This window comes from Olea europaea, chromosome 10 (assembly GCF_002742605.1).
Source record: "Olea europaea var. sylvestris chromosome 10, O_europaea_v1, whole genome shotgun sequence".
NCBI lineage: Eukaryota > Viridiplantae > Streptophyta > Magnoliopsida > Lamiales > Oleaceae > Olea > Olea europaea.
In genome coordinates, this window is record NC_036246.1 from 45466648 (window position 1) to 45489638 (window position 22991).

At 37.5% G+C, this 22991-nt stretch overlaps 3 protein-coding genes across 3 annotated transcripts; 1 reads left to right on the plus strand and 2 right to left on the minus strand.

Annotated features, from left to right (window-relative positions):
- The first annotated feature begins 7158 nt into the window (after nucleotides 1-7158).
- Nucleotides 7159-9025, plus strand: LOC111402533 (squamosa promoter-binding protein 2-like). Its single transcript, XM_023030910.1, has 2 exons — nucleotides 7159-7856; nucleotides 8592-9025. The coding sequence occupies exons 1-2, from the start codon at nucleotides 7351-7353 to the stop codon at nucleotides 8791-8793; spliced, it is 708 nt and encodes a 235-aa protein (XP_022886678.1). The 5' UTR covers nucleotides 7159-7350; the 3' UTR covers nucleotides 8794-9025.
- Nucleotides 9026-9204: 179 nt separating this feature from the next.
- LOC111402534 (protein yippee-like At5g53940) lies at nucleotides 9205-10971 on the minus strand. Its single transcript, XM_023030911.1, has 5 exons — nucleotides 10688-10971; nucleotides 10386-10429; nucleotides 9738-9846; nucleotides 9585-9640; nucleotides 9205-9474 (listed from the first exon to the last, which is right to left on the minus strand). The coding sequence occupies exons 1-5, from the start codon at nucleotides 10781-10783 to the stop codon at nucleotides 9396-9398; spliced, it is 384 nt and encodes a 127-aa protein (XP_022886679.1). The 5' UTR covers nucleotides 10784-10971; the 3' UTR covers nucleotides 9205-9395.
- A 1631-nt stretch (nucleotides 10972-12602) lies between these two features.
- LOC111402536 lies at nucleotides 12603-21910 on the minus strand. The gene is made up of 17 exons (XM_023030912.1): nucleotides 21742-21910; nucleotides 21602-21665; nucleotides 21288-21396; nucleotides 20440-20502; nucleotides 20189-20286; nucleotides 18597-18663; nucleotides 18423-18494; nucleotides 17548-17709; nucleotides 16740-16813; nucleotides 16553-16650; nucleotides 16331-16438; nucleotides 15828-15925; nucleotides 15478-15612; nucleotides 15061-15108; nucleotides 14540-14654; nucleotides 13972-14072; nucleotides 12603-12962 (listed from the first exon to the last, which is right to left on the minus strand). The coding sequence occupies exons 1-17, from the start codon at nucleotides 21809-21811 to the stop codon at nucleotides 12876-12878; spliced, it is 1569 nt and encodes a 522-aa protein (XP_022886680.1). The 5' UTR covers nucleotides 21812-21910; the 3' UTR covers nucleotides 12603-12875.
- Between the last annotated feature and the right edge of the window lie 1081 nt (nucleotides 21911-22991).

Consider the following 22991-nt stretch of genomic DNA (forward strand, 5'->3'; position numbering starts at 1 on the left):
AATACCAAAGGTTTGACAAGAGACAAAGGTAATGAAACTCTTACAACCTAACTCTCCATAACAAGAAAATATATATTCTCCTCCCCACTCTCTTGCACAACCCGAGTACTGTTTCGATCACCGGATACTAACTTAACCATTGGAGTGTATGCGGCCACCGCCACCTCCACTGGTTCCGACCGTATGCGTCTGACCTTGAGTTGATTGTGCGTAGGGAGGATCACGTGGAGTAGCTATCGATTAGCCACGTGGGAGGTCCAATTCGCGAGGTCAACAGATTGGCGCCGTCTGTGAGAAACTTCTCGTCTAAGGTTCTACATTCTCCACCGGAAAAGCCACCGAAAAGCTATTGACTTACCTAAAAATAGCATGTTTTTGAAAAAGAGCAAAGTCGAATTACAATCCAAATTCTTATCACCCTTGAAAAAGAGTAGATAAGATGAGTTCCAATAATGAGGACGCAAACCTCAAGATGGACGCCTCTGAAGAAAAGGTGCTTTGAAACAATGTCACTCACCAAAGACCCCATCACCGGCGTCGCCGAGGTGAACGAACGGCCATGCTCACTGAAGGAATGGCTCCAATAGCTGCGGGCATGAGAGATATCGCTGCTTAGAATATGGCAATGCATGAATTCTTCATGCAAGTCTGAGGTCATCAGGACATCTAAATGCCCCAAGGATCTTACCCAACTCATGAATTCCCTGCGTCTCGTTCCCGAGGCCATATGAGCTAGCCTAAAGAACGCCCCCTCGAAAGAGAAGTGGGTACGGAAGTTACATCCTATGTGCAAGGGAGCTAACCAGTAGGACCGCAATTGGGGGACAACTTTCCACCAGAATATGAAGCACAAAGATCAGTCAATATTTTTGACCGAATAGGGCAGGACCCTAGTAATAGGGTTCGCTCAGTGTAAAAATCAGTTCGACAAGAGCAAGAGCAAGAACAAGCACCCCTTATACCTAGAAATAGGAAGGAAAGAAGGAACTTAGTTGATTGGGATAGTCGAGGAGGAACACTTCCACCTCCCCAGAACATGCAAGATGATGAGGGCTCCGAAGGGCTGTGTCGATCTTATGAAATTGATGATAATGATAATAACCTCCATTTCTCAAGGAAGATCCAAAGCTTCCCAATGCCTGCGAATTTCATGCCCCATAAATCCCCAAGTATGAAGGAAAAGGGGACTCGGAAAAACATCTCACCAAGTACATGACACGGATGAGCCTTAGGAGAGCCTCGCCTACTTTGAAATGCAGAGCCTTCCACCTAACCCTGGCCGGAGCCGTCGAAGCGTGGTACAGGAGACTGCTTTCGTTGAGCATTAAGAGTTGACCAGATCTGAAAAAGACATTCTTGAACCAGTACCTCTCACGTAGAGAAGGAAAGACCCCAGTGCAACGCCTACAAGATATGAGACAAGCCCCTGAAGAAATGCTGAAAAGCTACCTCGCCAGATTTACGAACGAAATCACATACTGTGAACAGGTCACTGACAGAGAAACCCTTTCAGCCTTGAAAAGCGGCCTCAACATGAACACTTTGTTATGAAGGGATGTACGCAGCAAGAATCCCACCACTTATGACGAACTTGTAGAAATGATGAAAGTTGAAATCGTCAGTGAAGAGATGATTGATCATCGAAATCATGCCACGTGAGGACTCCCTCACCTCAGAGGCAGGTAGGTCGAGGACCCGCAGCGCACATTGTCACCCAGCAATGGACCCAAGCAAGGCATATAATAGCTCCCATATCCGGACAAGCACTAACTTCTGCCACGCTAAATGCAGTGCCGGTATTGGCATATGAGAATGCCCCTATCGAGGCGGGACCATCTGGGGATATTGACAATAATCGAAAGAAGAAGAAGAAGTGGTCAAATAGGCTCTTAGAAGAGGCAAGGTTCTGCATTTTCCACCAACTCTATGGACACGACACCAACGAATGCAGAGACGCTCGGATCGAAATAACCCACATCCTTCCAGGAGGGACGAACATTCTCGCAGATCCGCCTCTCCGAACAGAGGAGAGAGGAGGCATAGAGACCAGTCACCTTGGAAAAGAAAATCGAGGAATTTTATGGAGGCCAAATCATCAGGAAAATCGACACGATCATTGAGGGACCTCACATCGGTGGCAACACTAGGAATGTCCAAAGAAACTACACAAGGGAAGCAAATGATCCACCAATGCTCACTTACATCGTCAACCAGTCCCAAGAAGCCAACAGGATGGCCCCGATTACCTTCTCCCAAAAAATGCACAAGGAGTTCACCACCCCCATTGTGACGCGTTGGTAGTAAGAGACGTAGTGGTAAGAAACGGACTCAAGCGCATGCTCGTCGACAATGGCAGCTCGGTGAATATACTGTTCGGCTCTACTTTCGACAAAATGCAAATTGAATATGGGTTAATCCCCATGACCGACCCACTATTTGGATTTGCTGGAGACAACATCGTCCCACGAGGACGAATTACTCTGCCCGTCGAGATGGGTTCAGCTCTCCTAGTGGCCCAACATTTCATAGAATTCTTGGTAGTAGACCACAGATTAGCCTACCACGGAGTATTGAGCATACCCGCCTTGAAAGATCTTTGGGCTGTCACCTCCATCCATTACTTGTGTATGAAGTTCCCAACTGAGCATGGAATTGCTACGGTCCGAGGCGACCAGATGGGCTCCAGAACTTGTTACCTAAACTCTCTACGAAAATCAGAGCCCCGCATTGTTAACGTGATCATAACAGAGGTTGCGAACGAGGCTGACTTGGACGTGAAAATGCTCGACGCCCCTGAACAAGGGCATACCTCTGAACAGGATGAAGACGTCGACATGGAAAAGGCCCCTGAACAAGGGCACCCTCTTGATGAGTTAGACCCCCGAACAACTGACTCAGAACCGAATGCGCCCCAATGGAAGAATTTGAAACTTTCTCCATCAACCCAGAGAACCCCAGTCAGGTCTTGCGAATTGGAAAGACACTGTTCCCCGAAGCGAAAGAAGAAATGATAAGCTTCCTGAAAATGAACTTGGATGTTTTCGCTTGGAAGCACGAAGACATGGTGGGAACAGACCCAAGACCTTAACATCAACTCCTCATGTGCCCTACATCGACAGAAAAGACGAGCCCTCAACCCGAAGCAGTACGAGGCGCTCAAAGACGAAGTCAACAAGCTTTAGCCGTCTCTCAACGCGTCGTCCGCTATGGGTCAGCGCACCGTTGGCAGATGAGCTCCTCACTTAGCTTTACAAAACTTAGACGCACCTGACGCGGCGTCCCCTGTGGGTCATCGCCTTGATAGCTGCGTTTCCTCCTAAGTTTTACATAACTTTAACCATCTCCCGCATCGGTCGCAAATGAGCTCCTTACTCAACTTTACAAAACTTAGACGCACTTGAGGCGTAGTCCCCTGTGGGTCATCACCTCGGTAGTTGCGTTCCCTCCTAAGCTTTACAAAGCTTTAGCCATCTCCCGCATCGATCGCAGATGAGCTCCTTACTTAACTTTACAAAGTTTAGACACACCTAACGTGGAGTCCCCTGTGGGTCATCGCCTTGAGAGCTGCATTTTCTCCTAAGCTTTACAAAGCTTTAGCCATCTCTTGCATTGGTCGCAAATGAGCTCCTCACTCAACTTTACAAAACTTAGACGTACCTGACGCGGAGTCCCCTGTGGGTCATCACCTTGATAGCTGCGTTCCCTCCTAAGCTTTACAAAGCTTTAGCCATCTCCCGCATCGGTCGCAAATGAGCTCCTCACTCAACTGTACAAAGTTTAGACGCACCTGATGCGAAGTCCCGTTTAGGTCATCGCCTCGATGGCTGCATTCCCTCCTAAGCTTTACAAAGTTTTAGTCATCTCCCAACGCATCGTCCCCTATGGGTAAGCACACCAATGGTAGATGAGCTCCCCACTCAGCTTACAAAGCTTAGGCGCTCCTGACGCAGAGTCCCCTGTGTGTCATCGTCTCGGTAGATGCGTTCCCTTCTAAGCTTACAAAACTTTAGCCGTCTCCCAATGCGTCGTCCATGTGGGTCAGCGCATTGGTGGCGAATGAGCTCCTTCCTTAGGCAGCACTGAAGCTTTAGCGCCTCAGTTGAAGATGTGTCCCGATCTTCAGATTCACAAGCTTCAGCATCTCCCACGTGTCGTCTCTGTAGGTCAGCGCCTCGGTCAGAGATGTATCCTGAGCCTAAGCTTCACAAGGCTTTGGCCTTTTCCCAACGCACCGTCCCCTAAGGCCAGCGCCTCGGGAGAAGATGAGCACCTGCCCACATCTCTTCGATGAACACAAAAAATCGATCCACAAGCTTTCAGGCCATCTACACGCTTCACGCTTCCACGACAGTTCTCTATCACAAACCAAGGCAGACATACTTGATCGGGAAAACAAGTTCACCCATGATATAAATATTCATGCCTGAACTTGGGAAGACCACTGTTACGCCCTTAGCTGAACTACTTCGGAAAGTCTACCACTGCATCATACGAGGTGTCCACCACCAATCCGAAGTGGTTCCGAAGTGACTCTACCACCCATGTCCGCACGCTGCTAACGCGCTGCGAGGCACAAAACAATTCTACTGAACCGACCGAAGTCTCCTTGACGCCGAAGCGCAATGCACTCCAAGGTTCTCCTTTAGCGGATCCGCCGCCGCTTTCAGAATGAGATCTGTGTCAAGATCCTCTCCGCCCCTAAGGTTTAATTGATTTGACGTCTCCATGGGTCTAGTTGATGTGACGTATCAACTTTATGTCAACTCAACTCAAGAGAAGTTATTACCCGCCCACTCTATAGACGCGATTGATTGACGCCTATGAACAGATGCCTCACACCGTCAGATGCATACACGTGTCCCACATCCAACGGTTCTTCTTACCTATAAATACCCAAGGTTTGATGAGAGTTAAATGTAATGAAACTCTTACAACCTAACTCTCCATAACAAGAAAATATATATTCTCCTCTCCACTCTCTTGCACAACTCGGGCACTATTCGGATTACCGGATACTAACTTGACCGTCGAAGTGTATGCGGCGGTCGTCGCCCACGCTGGTTCCGACCGTGTGCATCTAACCGTGCGTTGATTGTGCGTAAGGAGGATCATGTGGAGTAGCTATCGGTTGACCACGTGGGAGGTCCAATATGCGAGGTCAACAGATATCATTAATGTTTTGGCCTTATATTGTTTAGTAGAATTTTATTGTAACGTTATCGTAACTTCATTAGCTTAAAAATGACGAACAAAAAACTATGTTTTACTTTATTGTGATTTCACTTTGATTTAATTGGTATTTAGATTTATAGTAAATATATTTAGTTTGTTTTAGATTTATTGCTAATAAGATATAAATATATATTGGATTCAATGAATTATGGCGTAAAAGTAGACAGACAAAAAAATATACGTCGAAACCAACGGTTTAAAACCAGACATGACCGTTAGGTTTAGGTTTGAGTTTTTTTCAAACTGTTCTAAATGGTTTGGTTTAAGTTTGAATTTTTCTCAAACCGATTTAAATGATTTGGTTTGAAAATCTATCAAAAAACGGTAAAATCGAATCGTTTACGCCCCTAGTTTGAAGGCTATTTGTTGCTAAATGAAGATTTGTACGGTTTAGTGTATATATATTGTATGAAATTCAATTCACTCACCTGTTTAATTTTAATGATAGCATTTTTTTCATTATTTACTCATTAGTTTTAACTTAAATAGTAGCACTTTTTCTTGGGTTTGCTATCTTATATGAGAATGTATAAAAGTATAATAATATCTTACAACTGAATTTTATTATTAAAACCTTATATCTAGAAAACCCTGCAATCAAAAATCAGATTAATCCAATTAATTTATTTTCATAATTTGGTACATCATTGATAGAAATAAAACTGAAAAAGAAGAATTGCTAATAATTATTTGGTATAGAGATCTTCGAAAGGACCTCAATTTTTTTATAATCAACTGATAATAAGTTTATTCTATTTCATTTATACTTAATAGCAAACCACCTACAATTATCAATTTATCACATTATACAATAATAAGAAACTGACTGTAAATTTATACAGAGTCTAATGTTCTAACTAAACTCCTTTCTATTACACATTCACAAACAATTATGCTACATCACATCTAATTAGCTACATTGTATCTCTATGTATCTCACGAATCCCCAACTACACTAGAATACAACATAAGATTAATCAAATTTATCTCTAATATGTCCTAGCACACCTCGTCGCTTTGGTGCATCCACGACGGTAGGGATTTGCCGGGTGATGAGCATTACAATCATAGTAAGAATGTCCACGTCGACCGCATGGAACATTGTTCATGTCTATTGCGCTATAACTAATGTACTTCCTTCGTTGGTTCAATTTTCTTCGACCTGATTCAGCTTCCATCTGCAATACTTGATTCATATCCAGCTCCCCTAAAAAAGAGCTACCCACATGGCCACGCACAGAGAAGGCATCGAGCATCATGTCATCGCCCATTGACGACTGCGCCATCACGGCCATGGCCACACCGACAAAGACGACAAAAACTAGCCAAACAGAACAAGTCATTGATTGAACAAATATCTTCGTAAGTACTTTAAAATTTCCTTTTTTGGATTCTTGATTGGAGGGAGATTGTATGTTTGGATGGTGATTTATGGGGCTTTATGTGTGTGTTGTGTACGAAGTAACGCGATCGGCGTAGGTAATGCGCCTTGCTGAAATTTAGGGCCCCCTTTTTTCTCATTGTTTGAGTAACCAACAGGACAAAATGTGCTAAGCAACGAGTATTAATTTATCTTCTAAATATATATTTTGTCACTATACTTTCATTTTTAAATTAATGTCGTAAAAAACCTGTTAAAGGATCTTAACGAGCATAATATTACACGCACCCTTAAAGGTTGAACCCCAACCTTAAGGGTCTCCCACCGCCCCTGTCCTGGAGTATCGTGAGAGAGGTAAATCGCAGGTTATGCCTCCAAGGGTACAGGGTGGAATATTACACGTGCCCTTGTTTGGAAAAGTCTTGATCTGCGCCTTTAATGTGTGAGCGTCTAAATGTACGGTTAACATACACGTAAAGGAGAGACACAGAGATCTATTAACGTGCTGAGTCTCAACCAGATACAAAGGTCAATAAAATTCGGTCTTTAAAACATTCGTTTTAATTTTACTCTATTTGTCGTTATAATTATTTGTGTGTAATATCAGCCATATGTTTAGGACCACCAGATAACCTATATACTCCATTTCCCTGAAAGGGAAGTATACCAACTTTAATTGGTGTTAAATTATTACAATTTCATTACCTGCTAAAAGTGCGTTGAATTTGTATGTACTTATGCACTGTACACACACATATAGATTTAAGAGTTTGGTGGGGAGGTTACGGCCCTTGTGGTCCTCGCAAGCCTTATACTCTTTTCATCACAAAATGTACTTTTTTCTTGCTTTTCTTCCTACCTTTTCTCAGCATGCGTTGAGCTTCATTATTACAACTTGCCATCTCTTTGCAGTCATCAATTCAATCATGAAAATCAAGAAAATGTTGGAAGATAAAGAAAATGGGTTTGAGGAAGAAGAAGAAATGGCAGAAGAGGATGAAATGGTGGAGAATGAGAGTAATTTGAAGAAGAAAAGATTGGATCTTGGTGGTGGTGGTTCTGGAATGAGTGCTCGGGCCGGTGGTGAAGTGGCTCCGCCGTGTTGTGCGGTGGACAAGTGTGAGGTTGATCTGAGAGCTTGCAAGAAGTATTATCAGAGGCACAAAGTCTGTGAGGTGCATTCCAAGGCTCCTGAAGTCATAGTTTCAGGGGTCAGGCAGAGATTCTGTCAGCAATGCAGCAGGTTTGACCAAAATCTAACAGAAATTCTTAAACATGTAAAATTCGACAATAATTTTTTTGATAGGTAAATTTCGACAATATTTTTTATTGATCAATGTTTGAAATAAGTTACTTATATTGAAAGGAACAAGAGACTTAGTCAAAGTAACTTCCTTCTTCCTATCAGCAGGATAATTAAGCTATATAATCATGTTTGAAAGCAAAAAAATTGTTTAGTTCATGCAAAATGCTGACTATGAGTTTTTTAGTGGTTATTCCTACTGCAATTTGGAAACCTCCGGCATTTATACTAGCATTTAACACTCTTGTCAGTGTACAGTGTACGATTATAGTTCTATGCATCATCGGTCAAAGAATAGTCACCGTAAGTTTATATTCTGGTAGAAAATTTCTCTCCCCTTCCTATACTATAGGTCTTACATTATGATTATACTCTACAATAAACAGTAAAAACGGAGTCAGGAAGAGTTCGGTCGAGCAATATACGAGAATCATTTCCTCCTGGTCCAATAATTATTCTCAAAGGTCTTCATTTCGTGTACCCGAGCTCGACTTTCTTGATCTTGTTGAACACACTAATCACAATATAGATGTGCTTATACTCATCTTTCACCGGAACCGGATCTTTACCGTAATATAAGATATATCTTCAAGGTTCAAGTGAGGATTGTTCTCTACCATAATACAGACGCTTCTCTAACCTATCCACTGAATTGTACTTTTCTTTGGTATTAAGATTTCAAGAGGTCTCAGAATTCGATCAGACAAAGAGGAGTTGCCGCATGCGTCTAGCAGGCCACAACCAGCGGCGTAGGAAGAGCTCTTCAAGACTCGTAAAGAGGGCTCAAACCACAGAGGATTCAAGGAAAACAAGTCCAGGTAGCTTAATGGATTTCTCTGAGAAGAAAAGTTATAAGATCGCCTGGATGTCTCTCTAAGATGTGCTTGCTCTCTTCTGTCATCAAATTGCAAGGAGTATTTGGGATATCCATTTGAACCATGGAATTTCATGCTATTCAGACATGATTAAGTTCCTCGTAATTGAAACTTCTTGTCCATTATTAGCTTTGTTTTAGAATGGTGGATTGGATGCCACGTCCTGTGATATTTACTTTTCTATCTCTGTATAATAACATTTGTCCTCTTATGGCATTGATATGTTCGAGTTAATGTGACCGAGTATAAGTGACTACTGCAAAAGATAGTCGTCCTGCAGCCAAGATATATCAATCTTAACTCCATCAATCAACTACCAGGATAGTCGACCACTCTTGGCATTTGGATGAGAAGACCCGTAGATGCGATCGGCTGATAATTTCTGTATTATTTCTTATACCAGAGAAAGATAATAACCAAATGATCCTTAAAACATGATCTAATTAATTATAAATATGAAGTACTGATAATGCTAACCTCTTATCCATCAGATACAAGCACAAAAAACTGTTCAGCAGTAGTTTCATAGTTTTAATCTACATGCACATGCCATCTCTCGACAGCATCAAGTAACATTTATTATCATCTAGAAGGATGATAAATTCTATGCATCTTCCGCATCACTCATAGTTGGATGAGTATCGATATAGAATTCAGAATCGAATCCATCAACAATCCTTCCTCTGTTGCGGCAAAATTTTACATGTTAACATTTTTGTCATTAGGAATATAAATGAAATTTTAAGAAGAAAGAAGCTTATGGGATAAGTAAAGAAAAGAGTGAAAAAATTACCTTTCAAGAACAAATTTTCCTTCTTTATATTTCTGGCTCCTCTCATGCGCTGCCTCCTGGAAGCATAAAATGGAATAAATATAGATAAATTGAACTCATAGACAACTAAAAGAAGTCTAAATGAAAATGAAACCAATTGGTGTGAGAGATTACATATTTCCAGCCCACTATTTGTCCACAACAGCAGCAAAATATATCGGCCACAGTATGCATTCCAGAAAGCATCGATCTCTCCTCTAGAGTTCCTACTGTGATGTTTACTCTGAGCACAAACCAGTAGACACTATCAGTCCCTCAACTCATAGCAAAGTTTCGTGTTAGTTACCGAACTTTAGTTTGTTCCAACACGGTCACTAAAGTTTGGTCATTCAAATAAAATCCGAGTGTTTTCTGGCAGAAAAATCAACGTGGAAGATGACAACCTGAAATTGCATCTACATCTACATCACCATTCTGCTAGAAAAATTAAACTAGCAACACATAGAAGGTTTCTTAATCTTATCAAAATGGCTGCAACATTTGTGTGCTTCACGGTAAGACATATGGAACTTGAACTTTGTCAATAGCCACATATGATAAGCGATTGCTCTTCTATTACTAGGTCTAATGCCTTGGCCGTAAGTAATCTTTGCAGAGCTAAAAAGTCATATGAGAAGCTCAATTACTCAATGGAACAAAGGAAGATTATCAAATTCAGAAAATCAATCAAGCCATCTATATTTACTCCATGAATAAATTCTCTCGCAATAAAGTTCATTTCGCCGGTCAAAATGAATTTCAGACAAGCAGCGAGAAGCTTACGCATTGTTAAAGAGGTATGCCTTCCCCCTGCGGCAGTGAAATCCCTGAACAAGCGACGAAGCACAAAATCAATATTCCAAAAGGATAGTCTAAAACCAAAAAAAAAAAAAGAAAGAAAATCTCATACAATTAAGACAAGCTAAAAGATCAATATAAATTATCCAATTATCTACCCGAACATAAAAAGGATTCAACATCGTGCAACAATTCAAACGATCCCATATAAAGAAAATCAGGTTCAGATCCAAAAACACAAAAATTGGACGAGCAAAAGTTTCCCAGGAAGTAACAAAATAAAGTACCTTGGAAACAAGTTCATCAGCAAGAGCTAAAGGGGTTTTACAGAATTTGCATTTGTACGTCCTGCCTTCAAGATCCACCACAAATACCCTTCCCATCTCTCTCTCTTTCACACACACACACACACACAGAGGGATTTGCTTGAGCCGAAATCACACACACAAAATTATACCGATAATTGATGTAAATTAATTAAGCAGATTAAGACAATTTTTTAATTTTTGTCGTGGGTATGGAATGGAAGAGAAATTTGGATAAGTATCTCAGGCCACCGCCATTAACGGGCCAGAATATGCTAATCCCAAGAATATATTTTGACGTGATGTAACGTTGTATAGATTTATTAATTGGGCTTCCGAGCAGAGAGGCTAGCAGGCCCATAACAAGGATTTCCTTTTTCTCTTCGAAAATTGACATAAATGGCACTAAATGGGAACGAAACGATTTGGCGGTTTGTTGAAACTTCTTATTTCTTGACACGCTCTTTTATTTTAGAAAGAAGCTGTTTGCACAGCACCAAAAAGTGCTGTACATGTACAGCTCCGTCACTGTATTGTGGGACCGCACCATTTTTTAATAGTGTAGGCCCCTCATGTGAGGGGACTGTAAGCAGTGCTGTATGTCGAGCTGTGCAAACATCACGGCTCTTTATTTTATTAATTACATGTACACAATAAAATCCTACGAGGCATGTCTAATTTGCATGTAATTCTATAAGAAATTGTTTTTGAACGAGTTGACACTAATTACTCTAGATTAAGAAGGTGGTGTTGGGTGTTCGAGAGCAACATGAGAGGGAGATGGAGGTATAGAGAATTATAAGATGAAAATTGACAATTAAATAAATCATCTAGGCTTCGAGCTTGCTTGGGAAGTTAATAGGTTAAAAGGAGTAACAAGTTTTCTTAAAGATATAGACGCTTTTTGAAAGCCTATCACCTTTTGAGAGGTAATTTCATAGAAAATAGTTTTATATAAATTTTTCTTAAAAGTACTATAATTTTGATTTTGTTATAGTATCTCTAAAAGACTATTTTTAAAGAGTATATTCTATCATTTGAAAAACATTCATAAATTTAGACACATAAAATTTTGAAGTACTTTAATAAGCTCTTTATATTTAATACTTAATTTTACAACTCTCAAAAAATAGTATTATTTTTCTTTATCTTTTATCTTAACTAACGCTTCTTTAAATTATTATTATTAATTTATTTTTTTACATTGAAGATGAAACACTTAAATACATTTAATTATATAGTAAATATGGCTCTCCACTCTAAATTAAAATATTAATTTAAAGAGTACTTTTTAACATAATTTTAAAGATTTAACTTTTTAAAATAGATAACGTCATGTTTAAAAGTCTCTTAGAGATGCTCATACCCAACATTTCATAATTTCATATTAGCTAATTTAGAGGTAGAATAAAATAACCCAACGGCACAAAAATGTAAAATTATATTGTTAAAGTTCAATCTTACAAGTTTTAATTTACAATTTTGGGTTCGAAAACAAATAATCCCTCAAGATTGTCTTCTAAGTCACTCCAAAAGTCGTATCTTCAAATTCAAATGCATGTATCAAGACTTCAAGAACTAGTACCTATTGGTGTAAAGCAAATGGTGTATCACTAATCCAGGTGACGGCGCACCTTCTAGCCTAGTGATGAATCGTGGAGTTTACTGTCACTTAAATTGGTAACAACTCCTTAAGTGAAAAATCTTCATTTTGCTTATTTTTTGAACCAAACCTTAATTTTTATCACAGTACTGAATCAAAAGCAGCTATTATGCAGAACCTAAAAGCTTAGCAACTAAGGAGTGAAAGCATCCTTGGCAAAAAGCTCGAATCGAAGACAAATTTCACAGAATATCCTATGATGAGCAAGACTAATTAAGTTCAATAAACCCCATATCAAGACATCCTAAATTAAAGTTAATATTACCTTCCAAAGAAAACACTCAAAACGTATTTCTCAAGAAGTCAAAAGATATCATCCTTCTCATGGGACGCAAAGATCCACTCACACGAGATATTACAGACACAACGCTATTAGTTTCCTTGATTAAAGAAGTTAAGGTAGTATGTAGGTCGGATCAGTATTCAAGATCTTTGTCCATAATATCTACACTTTCAAACTCCAGAGGCAAGTCTAAAACAAGTGTGACTGCCCCTATTGAAGCCAAATCAAAATCTATCAGCTGTCATTACCACAGGTTGAGCTTCAGTGTGCTTCCTCGCAAGGTAAGGACCCCTTTTGATTGCTCCCTGTAGCTGCAGAAATTTTCAAAAACAAAAAAAAAAAAAAAAAAAAAGTATCAAGTCTGCAGCAAAAGAAAAGGGAACGTGGTTATTATAAAGTCTATAAGTACTTGAAAACATGTAGTTACAAATTCAATAGCCTGATAAATTGAATCTTATTTACTGTTGGGAGTTCAAATGTATCTCCATTAACGATGATGTACCTCTATTTCCTTTTTTCTTTCTTTTCTTCTCCTTTAACCTTCTATTTTATATATTTTAACTTGGGGCACGTTTGATGTAGATTTTTCTGGAATAGATTTTGTGATATTTTTTGAGAATGTGAAGTTAAAAAGTAGGAAAAATTTATTAGTCCACAAGCAAAATTATTTTACATAGGAAAATATGTAGTTGAAAATGAGTTTTGAGAAAAAATGAGTTCAAAAAAATCTGCACCATACAGGGCCTTTAAAGTGATAAATTGTCTTTTCAGTAAGGGTTGTACTTGATGTACATAATTTTATGTCCAGGGTGTCCACACCCATAGGGAAGAAATTGCAACGAAGGCCCATAGGTTGAGGATGAATAGTATGATTTCCCCTATTTTCATCTAAATTTCTTTGTTTCTCTTACAGTTCAACTTCATAACCATGTTATCACTATCCTCTTGACGCACATAATATTGGAATTTGGAACTTATTTTCAAAACCAATGCTCATTGATGAGCAGTTCTACGAACTTTCTTTCCATAATATGTGAATCAAATCTTAACTAAATAGAAGAATTTCATTCTGGCTTGAAAGATGGACATCTGAGGAAACTTTGAACTACTCACTTCAGCCTATATCATGATCTCAAATTCTACGGATTCCTACTTCAAAAAATCCTGCTAAAACAAATTATGTGCACAGTCCAATCTAAAATGTCTGCCAAATACAGATGGAATGCTACGGGCTCAGTTGAGTCGACTTTTGTAGCAAATAATGACAAGAAATACAGAAAAAAAGAAAAACTGAAGCATTCCCTAAAAATGAAACCACACCTTTGCAGCAATCCCAGTGAAGGCAGGGTCACTGATTAGCTTAGTTGATGGTGTGAGAGCCTTGTAAATTGCTTCACAACATTTATGTCTAGCTTCCATGCCTGAAAATTTGTTGCCAACTATTAAGATCTGGCCAAAAATAAGATCTTAATATTTCCTCAACATATAAACACACAAGAGACAGATAACTAATGATACATAGGAACTCACTAGTGTTGGGACTTTAACCTGAGACCTCATGATTGCAGCAACATTTGTCGCTTTGAACCATGACTTATTAAGCATGCAACCAGGAGTTATAACATCTTTTAAATATACCACATGCAAAACTTGAAAACAAGTTTGATTATTTGACAAGAGTTGTCTCTACAAACAAATATGCCCCAACTATAACAAGAACTTCATGGATGGGCATTATCTGTTGCCAAGACCAATTCTATGTTGTATAATTCTGTAAGCTATTCAGAAACAGAGAAATAAACTGAAAGTATAATAGAAAAATGATGATGCGATGACAGCAAAAACTCTCAGCTTTCGATGTGAAGGAGAAAGTGAAAACGATACCGACCTATCTTTTTCGTTTCTGTAAAGGTGTCAGTCACTATATCAATTATTTCCTGTCTTGAGACTATCTCCATCAGACACCAAGGTCGAGCCACCAATCCAGTAATCAATCTATATCCCTGTAATCAAAAGATGAGACGTGACAACTCACCATGATTAAAGGAACTGTTAATTCAAGATGCAGTATATCTAAACCTTCATACAGCTTTTGACAAGGTAGGGTTGCTTTAGCATGCATAGACCAACAGAGACTTTTCTTATTGTGTTCTTTTATTCACCCCAAGGGTTAACCTTTCCCTAAAGTTTCTGTTTTAGCCAACTTATGTACAATAACAGGAAGGTGGCAATGATTCATGATTTGTTTCCATTAAAGGAGAAACTATGAGCAATTGCACATGATGAAATATTCACCATTGATTGCATCTCTCAGTTTGATTTGATGACCAAGATAACTACGTGTGATATTAAAGATTGCAAGCAATCAAGACACCAAAGGTTATAAAAAGAAGAGTTCTATATTTTCACCGCTAGACGAATTTCTGAATCCTGTTGTAGAACTGATAGGAGAAGGCCCTGCAATATGTATCCGTAATGCAATGAGTAACAGTTGCAATCATATAAATAATCAAATAAATCACGAAACCTGTACTTTACAGCAATGACAGCCAACTATATAAAGAACTAGGAAGCCCAGCATTAAAACTAGTATTACAAATTCAGACAGCAGAAATCCATAATATAATATGGGAGCATATAGGGTAAGCTTTATCTATTTATTCAATCCATTTTGTCCCGATCTTAGAATGTTTTTTATCAAGTTCAAGATATTAATTACAAGAATCGCACTGAAGAGACGTAAGCAAAATGTAACTAACTGGCAATTAGTGAACAGAAACAAATTACATCAATGTAACTGCAGGAGCTTGAAATTAATTGACTTACCGATGGTGTCAACTTTGACGTGTTAGATGCTTTTTCGTAGATCATGCGTTTAAGGTTTTCTTCTGCATTGCCGTTCAACACCATATTTTCTGTACGTATTTCACCAGCAATGTTGCCCAGAGCATGCAATGCAGCCTGTGTTTTCCATTTAATAACCTATCTCAGTTATGAAATATCACACTGTTGTATTTATGCAGATGATGTTTCCTGGGTTAATCTTTTTTTTTTTTTTTTTGGGAGAAAAAACTCATGGTTGTAGATTAGGATATAAGTTTACATTAAGTAATTTCTAAAGGCATAAACCTGTAGATGTTTGAGATAACAGACAAAAATTACAGTGATGTCCTCACCAGCTGTTTACTGTGTCGTTGCTGGTCAAAAGCAGCACTAACAACATGTCTAGCAGCAGGAGGTGAAGTTGAAAGAAGCAATGTTGCTCCTTGGAATGCTGCAGCACCATTATATATCATAAATGCAATACATTTTTTCCAAGATATGCTTTGTGATCAATGTCAGGCACTTTAGCAGGAATGACTTCAAGATAGAAAAAGGCAAATAAATAGAGAAGAGAAAATACAAGATAAGTCCGTGCTTCTGTAGAAGTTTATAGAAACCACGTTGTATTTATTCAAAAGAAGAGGGTGTGCCAAAAGGATACTCATTCTTAGAGCACCAGAAACATATATTTAAGTTGCTAACATTTCAAAAAGCAGTGGGGAAAGGAAACTTAACACCTGGTTACCAAGGATGTTTAGAGTTCTAGTTTCTACTACCCCGCAGACTTGATGAAAGAAGGGGGTGGGGGGTGAAGGTAATTAACATTTGTAACAGAAGTCCTTAACGATGTGCTCACATGATCCAATTTGACCCAATGCTTCAAGTGCGCATTCACATTCATCTGCCTCTATACTTTCCAGGAACTCAAACCTCCTATCAATAGCTGAAAGAACAGCTCTAAAACCTAAATTCCAGAACAATTATTAGTGGAAATTAGATGCTGGCAGTTTTCCAAAGAGCAGTAGTTGCTATCAATTAAGTAAAAAAGAGAGAATATAAGAGAAAATTTGAAGCTTACTAGATTCGTCGATGAATGAAAATGCATTTTCCTTGGAGAGAAGCCTTCCAGCAATCATCATTGCCCTTGATCTTAAAATGGATTCAGCAGATCCATTGCTTCCATAAAATGGGAAATTACTTAAATAAGGCACAGAGAGAATGAAGAGAGAGAAAATTTATGAAGAAATTCTTTTCTTCCCATCAACCTGATTATAGAACTAAGCAGTTGAAGAAGACTGGTTCTTGATAAAAACTCCGTACTATGCTGAACTTCTGCCAACTTCACACAGTACAAGTAGCACCAAGAATACGATTTAGATACTGATTGAAGAATAAGTAAATGAAAAGATCTTATATAAAGAATAAATAACCTAGTTTTTTTTAGACACAATGCTCTGAGGAAAACGAAGTAAAAAAAAAATATATCAATTTTTTTAAAAATGAAGTTACAGGTTCTTGATAATGTGCTAGAAGTAAAAACCCAGAAACTTATAAGCATTTTCCTTTATGGGATTTCCAATTTTGGTTCTCAAAGTTCCTATGATTTCAATTATTTTGTACTCAACTCAACAAATTCTTGTCTCAAATAGTAGGAGCTGGATAACAAAACATGATACAACAATTTGTTTGATTTAGGAAACCCTTCTCAAACCATAAGGCTCTTTCTAATGTGATAATGAATCTTAAATATTCTGCATGACAAGTAACATCATTCATCTTCACATGAACATATGCACCAGAATGCAAAGGCAGGTTCATAATGTCTTGTCCACACACGGACAATGGAAAACAGTTTCAAGAGGACAATGATCTTGCTGTCAAGTATGTTATTGCAATGAGCAGAAAACCACATTTTTATCCACCCAAAATTATACTATTGATGTGGCCACATAAGTTTTTTTTTGATAGGTAATCACGGCCACATAAGTAATGATAAAGACAGATGACTATAAGATGCAGGCCAGATAAAGATGGAGGGATTATGCCGGATAGTGAAAGTCAAACAAGCCAAACCTCATACAGAAGTTCCAGCACACTCAAAGTCACAAGTGTATCATCAGTATTTATGACTTCTGCCTCCAATATCTTGAGCAGATTCGACTTGGAGATTTCTGATGCCACAGAACTTGAAATAGAGAAGAGCCTCACTATCAAAGCTAAAACTCGAACTCTTCCCTTCAGAGATTATAGCAAAAGGACAGTAGAAGAAAACAAAAATCAGAATTTGAAGGCACGTTAAGATAATAAAATGTTAGCAACATTGCTCAAATCACTGAATAAACATGGAGACAAGAATCAAACCATCGCTGTAAAACATAAAGGTGAGATAACTATGACAGCTCAAGCTACCAAATAACCCCACAATGTAATTGTAATATTGCATCTGTACTCAATGATCCCCACCCTATGCACATCATAATGTTCAATAGTTTCATTTTCTGCTGCAAAAATTGCTTTCTCTAAATAAACCTTGAATATACATAATATTACCCTCAAAAAATTTGTTGAAAAGTGAAACTGTCACCCTTTACGTGTATCCCACATTTTGCACCCCCCCCCCCCCCCCAAAAGAAAAAAAAAAAAGGCCCCACAAAGCTCTATGAAAGTCCAAATGTTAAGTTCTAGGTCTACTTCTTTCTGTACTGTCTTAATAGCTATATGACTAATTTCGTCATCACAATTCTTTACTCCCTAGAATATAAGTTCATATACAGGGTCCAACATGACCACTATGTATTAGTATGCACGTTATACAGAGCAATTAACAGTCCTTATGCCCATAAGTGACGAGATTTCAAAAACAAAAGGAAAAAGAAAAATTGCTTTTAGAAATAAAATTCTTTGAACCCATGCCACAAGTTCATACTGGTGAGACATCAAATATATACCAGCGATGAACATCTCATAGCCAAGTTTCCAAGGTGCGTAGCTTCATTGTTACTTGCTGAAAAGACAATTCCCTACAGAAAAAATACAACATTAACATTCACTTGAACATTCTCACACTAGTCACTGCAAATCTAGAGAAAGACATTGACCTGAGATAGTAAACTATTACATACCATTCCTTCAGGATAACCAGCCAAAGACTCAATTGCATCCATTGATGCAGTTGCTACTTGTTCATCACTACATAATAAAAAAAGGAAATCAATTTCATATGAATTATCGATTTTTTGTTGTGCTTAAGACAATTTTCTCGTGAACACTAAAAATATATGGCTTTTAGTTCTAACACCTACCTGAAATGGAGAAAAATAGTTTCAAGAGGAAAATGCAATTGAAGCATACATTCAGCGGTTGCATGTCTAATCTTCAGAAACTTAGCACACTTACAGGCTACTGCCCACTAAACAACCTGATTATAAGCAATTTGCCAAACTTCTTAAGTGATTGAAGGAAAACAAGGAGAACTGAGAAGAATTATAGTGGGTAAAATTTCCTAAAAATCCCAAAAAGAAAAAGTTCTCCATGTTTTTACAGCCAATGTCCAATATGTATTTGGGATATATTTTTATCACTTCTACTGTTTAATGAAGTTCATTGAGCAAGTCTAATTGCATAAATTACGAGTCTGGCCGGTGCAACTAACCATTGCATAGTTGTATCAATCATGTGAGTAAATCTTCAAAGTTTGGTCGTACAAAACCATCAAATTTCAGAATCAGAAGATTCAACATCCCATTTGTGCCCATGTTATGATGCTAAGCATCCCTTATATTTCTGTTTTGAATCAGTATCAATCATCATTTGGTCATGATATACAAAATAATGACAGAAAAAGGAGATCAGAAGAGAGAATTTGACAAAGTGAATAAAAAATCTGAAGCATGGACCTGATTACCACTCACCAAATCCTGGCTGTGTTCACCTAAGCAAGGAGTTGGGGTTTTGGAGAACTCCGTTTACCAGATTTTCTTTAGGTAAGAGCACATTCACAATTTTGATCTTGAAATAAACAAACGATATGTGCGTCTCTCTCCAAGATTTCCTCTACTATTTTTCCTAGACGTAATATGAGCCTAAATAAATTAAGTCAAAATTAGACCTCAATCAAGAAAGCTAATATATACCTATGCATATATACATAAATATCACAAGAAAAGAAGCAACAATATCTAAAAATTAATTATATCTTTAAAGACCCGATTCTTGAAGTCCTATAAAATGGGCAGATCGCGGAGTTTCAGTTAGGTTCTAACCAACCATCATAACAAGACCCAATAGCATAAACTTCCACGAGAAGTAACAGGTAGAACTTATCCACTTCAGAGCAGAGCAATCACACAAAGAAACAGTACAATAAAAAAGTGTGGTCTTGTACTTATACTAGTTCTGCATCCTAGAGCAAGAGGATAGAAAAACATTTACTACGTAAATTTTCAAAACAACAAAGAATAAAATTCCAATACTATGGCTTTTAAGCCCATTGAGGAAGGCAGGGAAACACAAACCTATCATATGTATGAGTCCCATCGCTAATAAAATCTGTTCAGCTGTATTACAAGTTAATACAATTCTTTGCCTACATTAGCATACACATCTATGCAAAGGAAAAGGGAAAAGACAAGAATATATGCAACAAACGACAAGATAAAAGAGTTTATTTAAAGCAGAAGATTAAATGCATGTACACATCAAATCCAAGCTTTACCCGTCAATCAGGCAACTAAGCAGAAGTGGATAGACATCATGCTGAAGAACTAGTTGTGAGGCAATCCGTTTATCTGTATTCTTCATTAGGAAAGATACCTGATAAATTGATTAGCATGTCAGATTTGAATTCTATCCATGATAACACACAAGTACAGGAACATTAAATTATGTTAGTGGAAAACATCCGGGATAGCAGCATATTCAGAAAAACCAGGTGTATAAGGTAGAATTTCCCATAAACACACTTACAGTTTTACAAGCCAGGCGTCTTACTTTTTGAGAATCTGCTCCCAGACCAACAACAACGAAAGGCTGAAATAAAGGGGAAAAAAACTAAGAGAAAATAGTAGGTAACTATACCAAATAGAACCAATACATGAAAGAAAGAAAATGGAATTCAGCTATTAAATTCTACAATTATTGAACATCGTGCATTGATTGGTAGTATACACTAGGAATTTGTGGGAAGAGTTGTAGAAAAAGATAACGTTTCCGTGTCCATTTTCATACATGAATTAGGAAAGAAATTAATGAGGAGCCACGATATTCAATACAAGGATGTGATGTAGCAACACATAAAACTCTTAAAATTTAGGAAGTGCAAGCAAATTGAGTACCAATCCACGTAACAAAATTATACAAGAATGCATTTACAATCAAACATTATCCTTCAAATATTACTGCAACAATTTCAGTTTGGCGTCAAATTTAAGATATATAAATGTATAACCTTCAATCTTAAATGACACCTCAAAACACAGAATATATCGTTCAGGTCTGAGTTCTATGAAGTCCACGAGTTGACTCACTCGGGGTTAATTCACTATATTATCAGCGATCAGATCAATATCGTGGATTGCAATTGCAGACTGAAATGAGGTCTTAAGCTTATATCTTAAGCATTCAGCATTTTGACAGGAAATACATTTCACTTTATTGGCACTCCTTTTCCCTATTGCCAAATTATATTCATCAATGAAATGAATCCTGAAAATTATGAAGGAAAATAGAGTTTGTACAGAAAATTTATCACTCAAAGCCCTACTTAAGATGGTATGTGCATATCCAGGCACGCACTAAATTAGATACATGCGTACCATATAATGCGGGATAAGTGATGCCCCATATTTAGTTTTGAAAACCCTTTCCAAGCAATCAACTAGCGCATTCTCCAGACCTGGATAATCTGCCTTGGTTTGCAAAGTGCTGCAGGCATATCAATCAAATCCCATAAGCAAAATACATGAATCCCAACTCAATAAGCTAAAAAAGAAACAACTATTTTCAGGTCCGAAGGACATACTGGGTCTAGAACATGATATAATTATCTCAGCGGGTACACACAAATTATGCTATATGCACTTGCAAGTTTGTAGGGTAACAGACGGCTAACAGGGTGAAGGAGTTTTACCTGATAATCGCAGGGAGAGGAAAACGAGTGAGAAATTCTTGAGTTGAAGAATCCGAGTGAGAACCTGTTCAAAATAAAAATCCTATTACAATACGTACATATACATGTATATATAGAGATAAAGTCAGAGAGAGAGGTACCAGGGTGATGGGCAAAATCGGAAGCGGCTTCGAGTAGTAGAGCTGGATCGACTGAGTATTCTTCTTCCATGGCAGACGAGTGAGAAACAGGCGGTGGAATGGATTCACTCGAATCGATCAAATGGTGCCTCACTAGTATAAAACTCGAAAATGGCCAAATTTTCAAAGCGGTCTTCGTTTAAGTGAGTTTTATCGAAATGACCATAAAAGTAGAAATTGAAAATGGCTCTCTTTTTTTTTTCTTTTCTTTTCTTTTTCTATTTTTATTTTTTGTTTAAAGGACTTTATTAGAAAGGCTTATTAGCACAAAATATCTCTATGTTTGACCTTTAACATATAAAACATCCTTACATTTCAAAATTTAATATGTTTACCCTATTTACACGTTTCATAATAAATAAAGTCATTTTTATCAATTTTTATCAAATTTCTCAATAAAAATTGTAAAATGAAAAATATGCACTCATATTCAAATAAAAGAAAAATGAAGAAGAAATTACAATTATACTCTCAATTTTTTCAAAAAAGTACAAATAAATCCTCAAACCAATTAAAATAGTAAATTTATTTTTACTATTAATTAAAATAGTAAATTTTTTTGTATATAATAAAAACAATTAAATTAAAATAATTAAATAAAAAATTTAAAAGAGTATTATTATTTATAGTTTCTCACAGTAATAATCAACATATGTGTTATACAGATGGCTGAAATTATTTGATGCATTAATTAGATAATTTTTTTATTGATTCATATATCAAATAATTACTTATCATGTATATACTACGTAGAATGATTGTTATAGTAAGCAGCTGCAAATAACATTATTCAAATTAAAAAATCAAAACCCAAATCAAAAGGTCATCTTTCCCACCCCAAAACCAAACAAGATAATAACGGCTTCGCCATCACCATGGGCAGACCGACATGGGGTCATTTGACCCCACAAAACTTTTTGTTCTCTTCATTTTTTTTATTTAAAAAAATAGTGTTTTTTTACCATTTTACAACATACTTTGACGCACTTATTACAAGATATCAAATAAAGTTGAAATATTGCATTCTTAATATAATTTCGAAGTGATCATGGTCTAGTTTTTCACCCATTAATGGCATGTTAATGATTAGTTGCAGCAAAAGTTACAACGTGTCAAAATAGGCCGTTTCAAACTAATATTTCGAGAATTTAGATAATATGTTAATTTTCAAAATTCACCGATGATCATATACTATCCAAATCTACAAATCG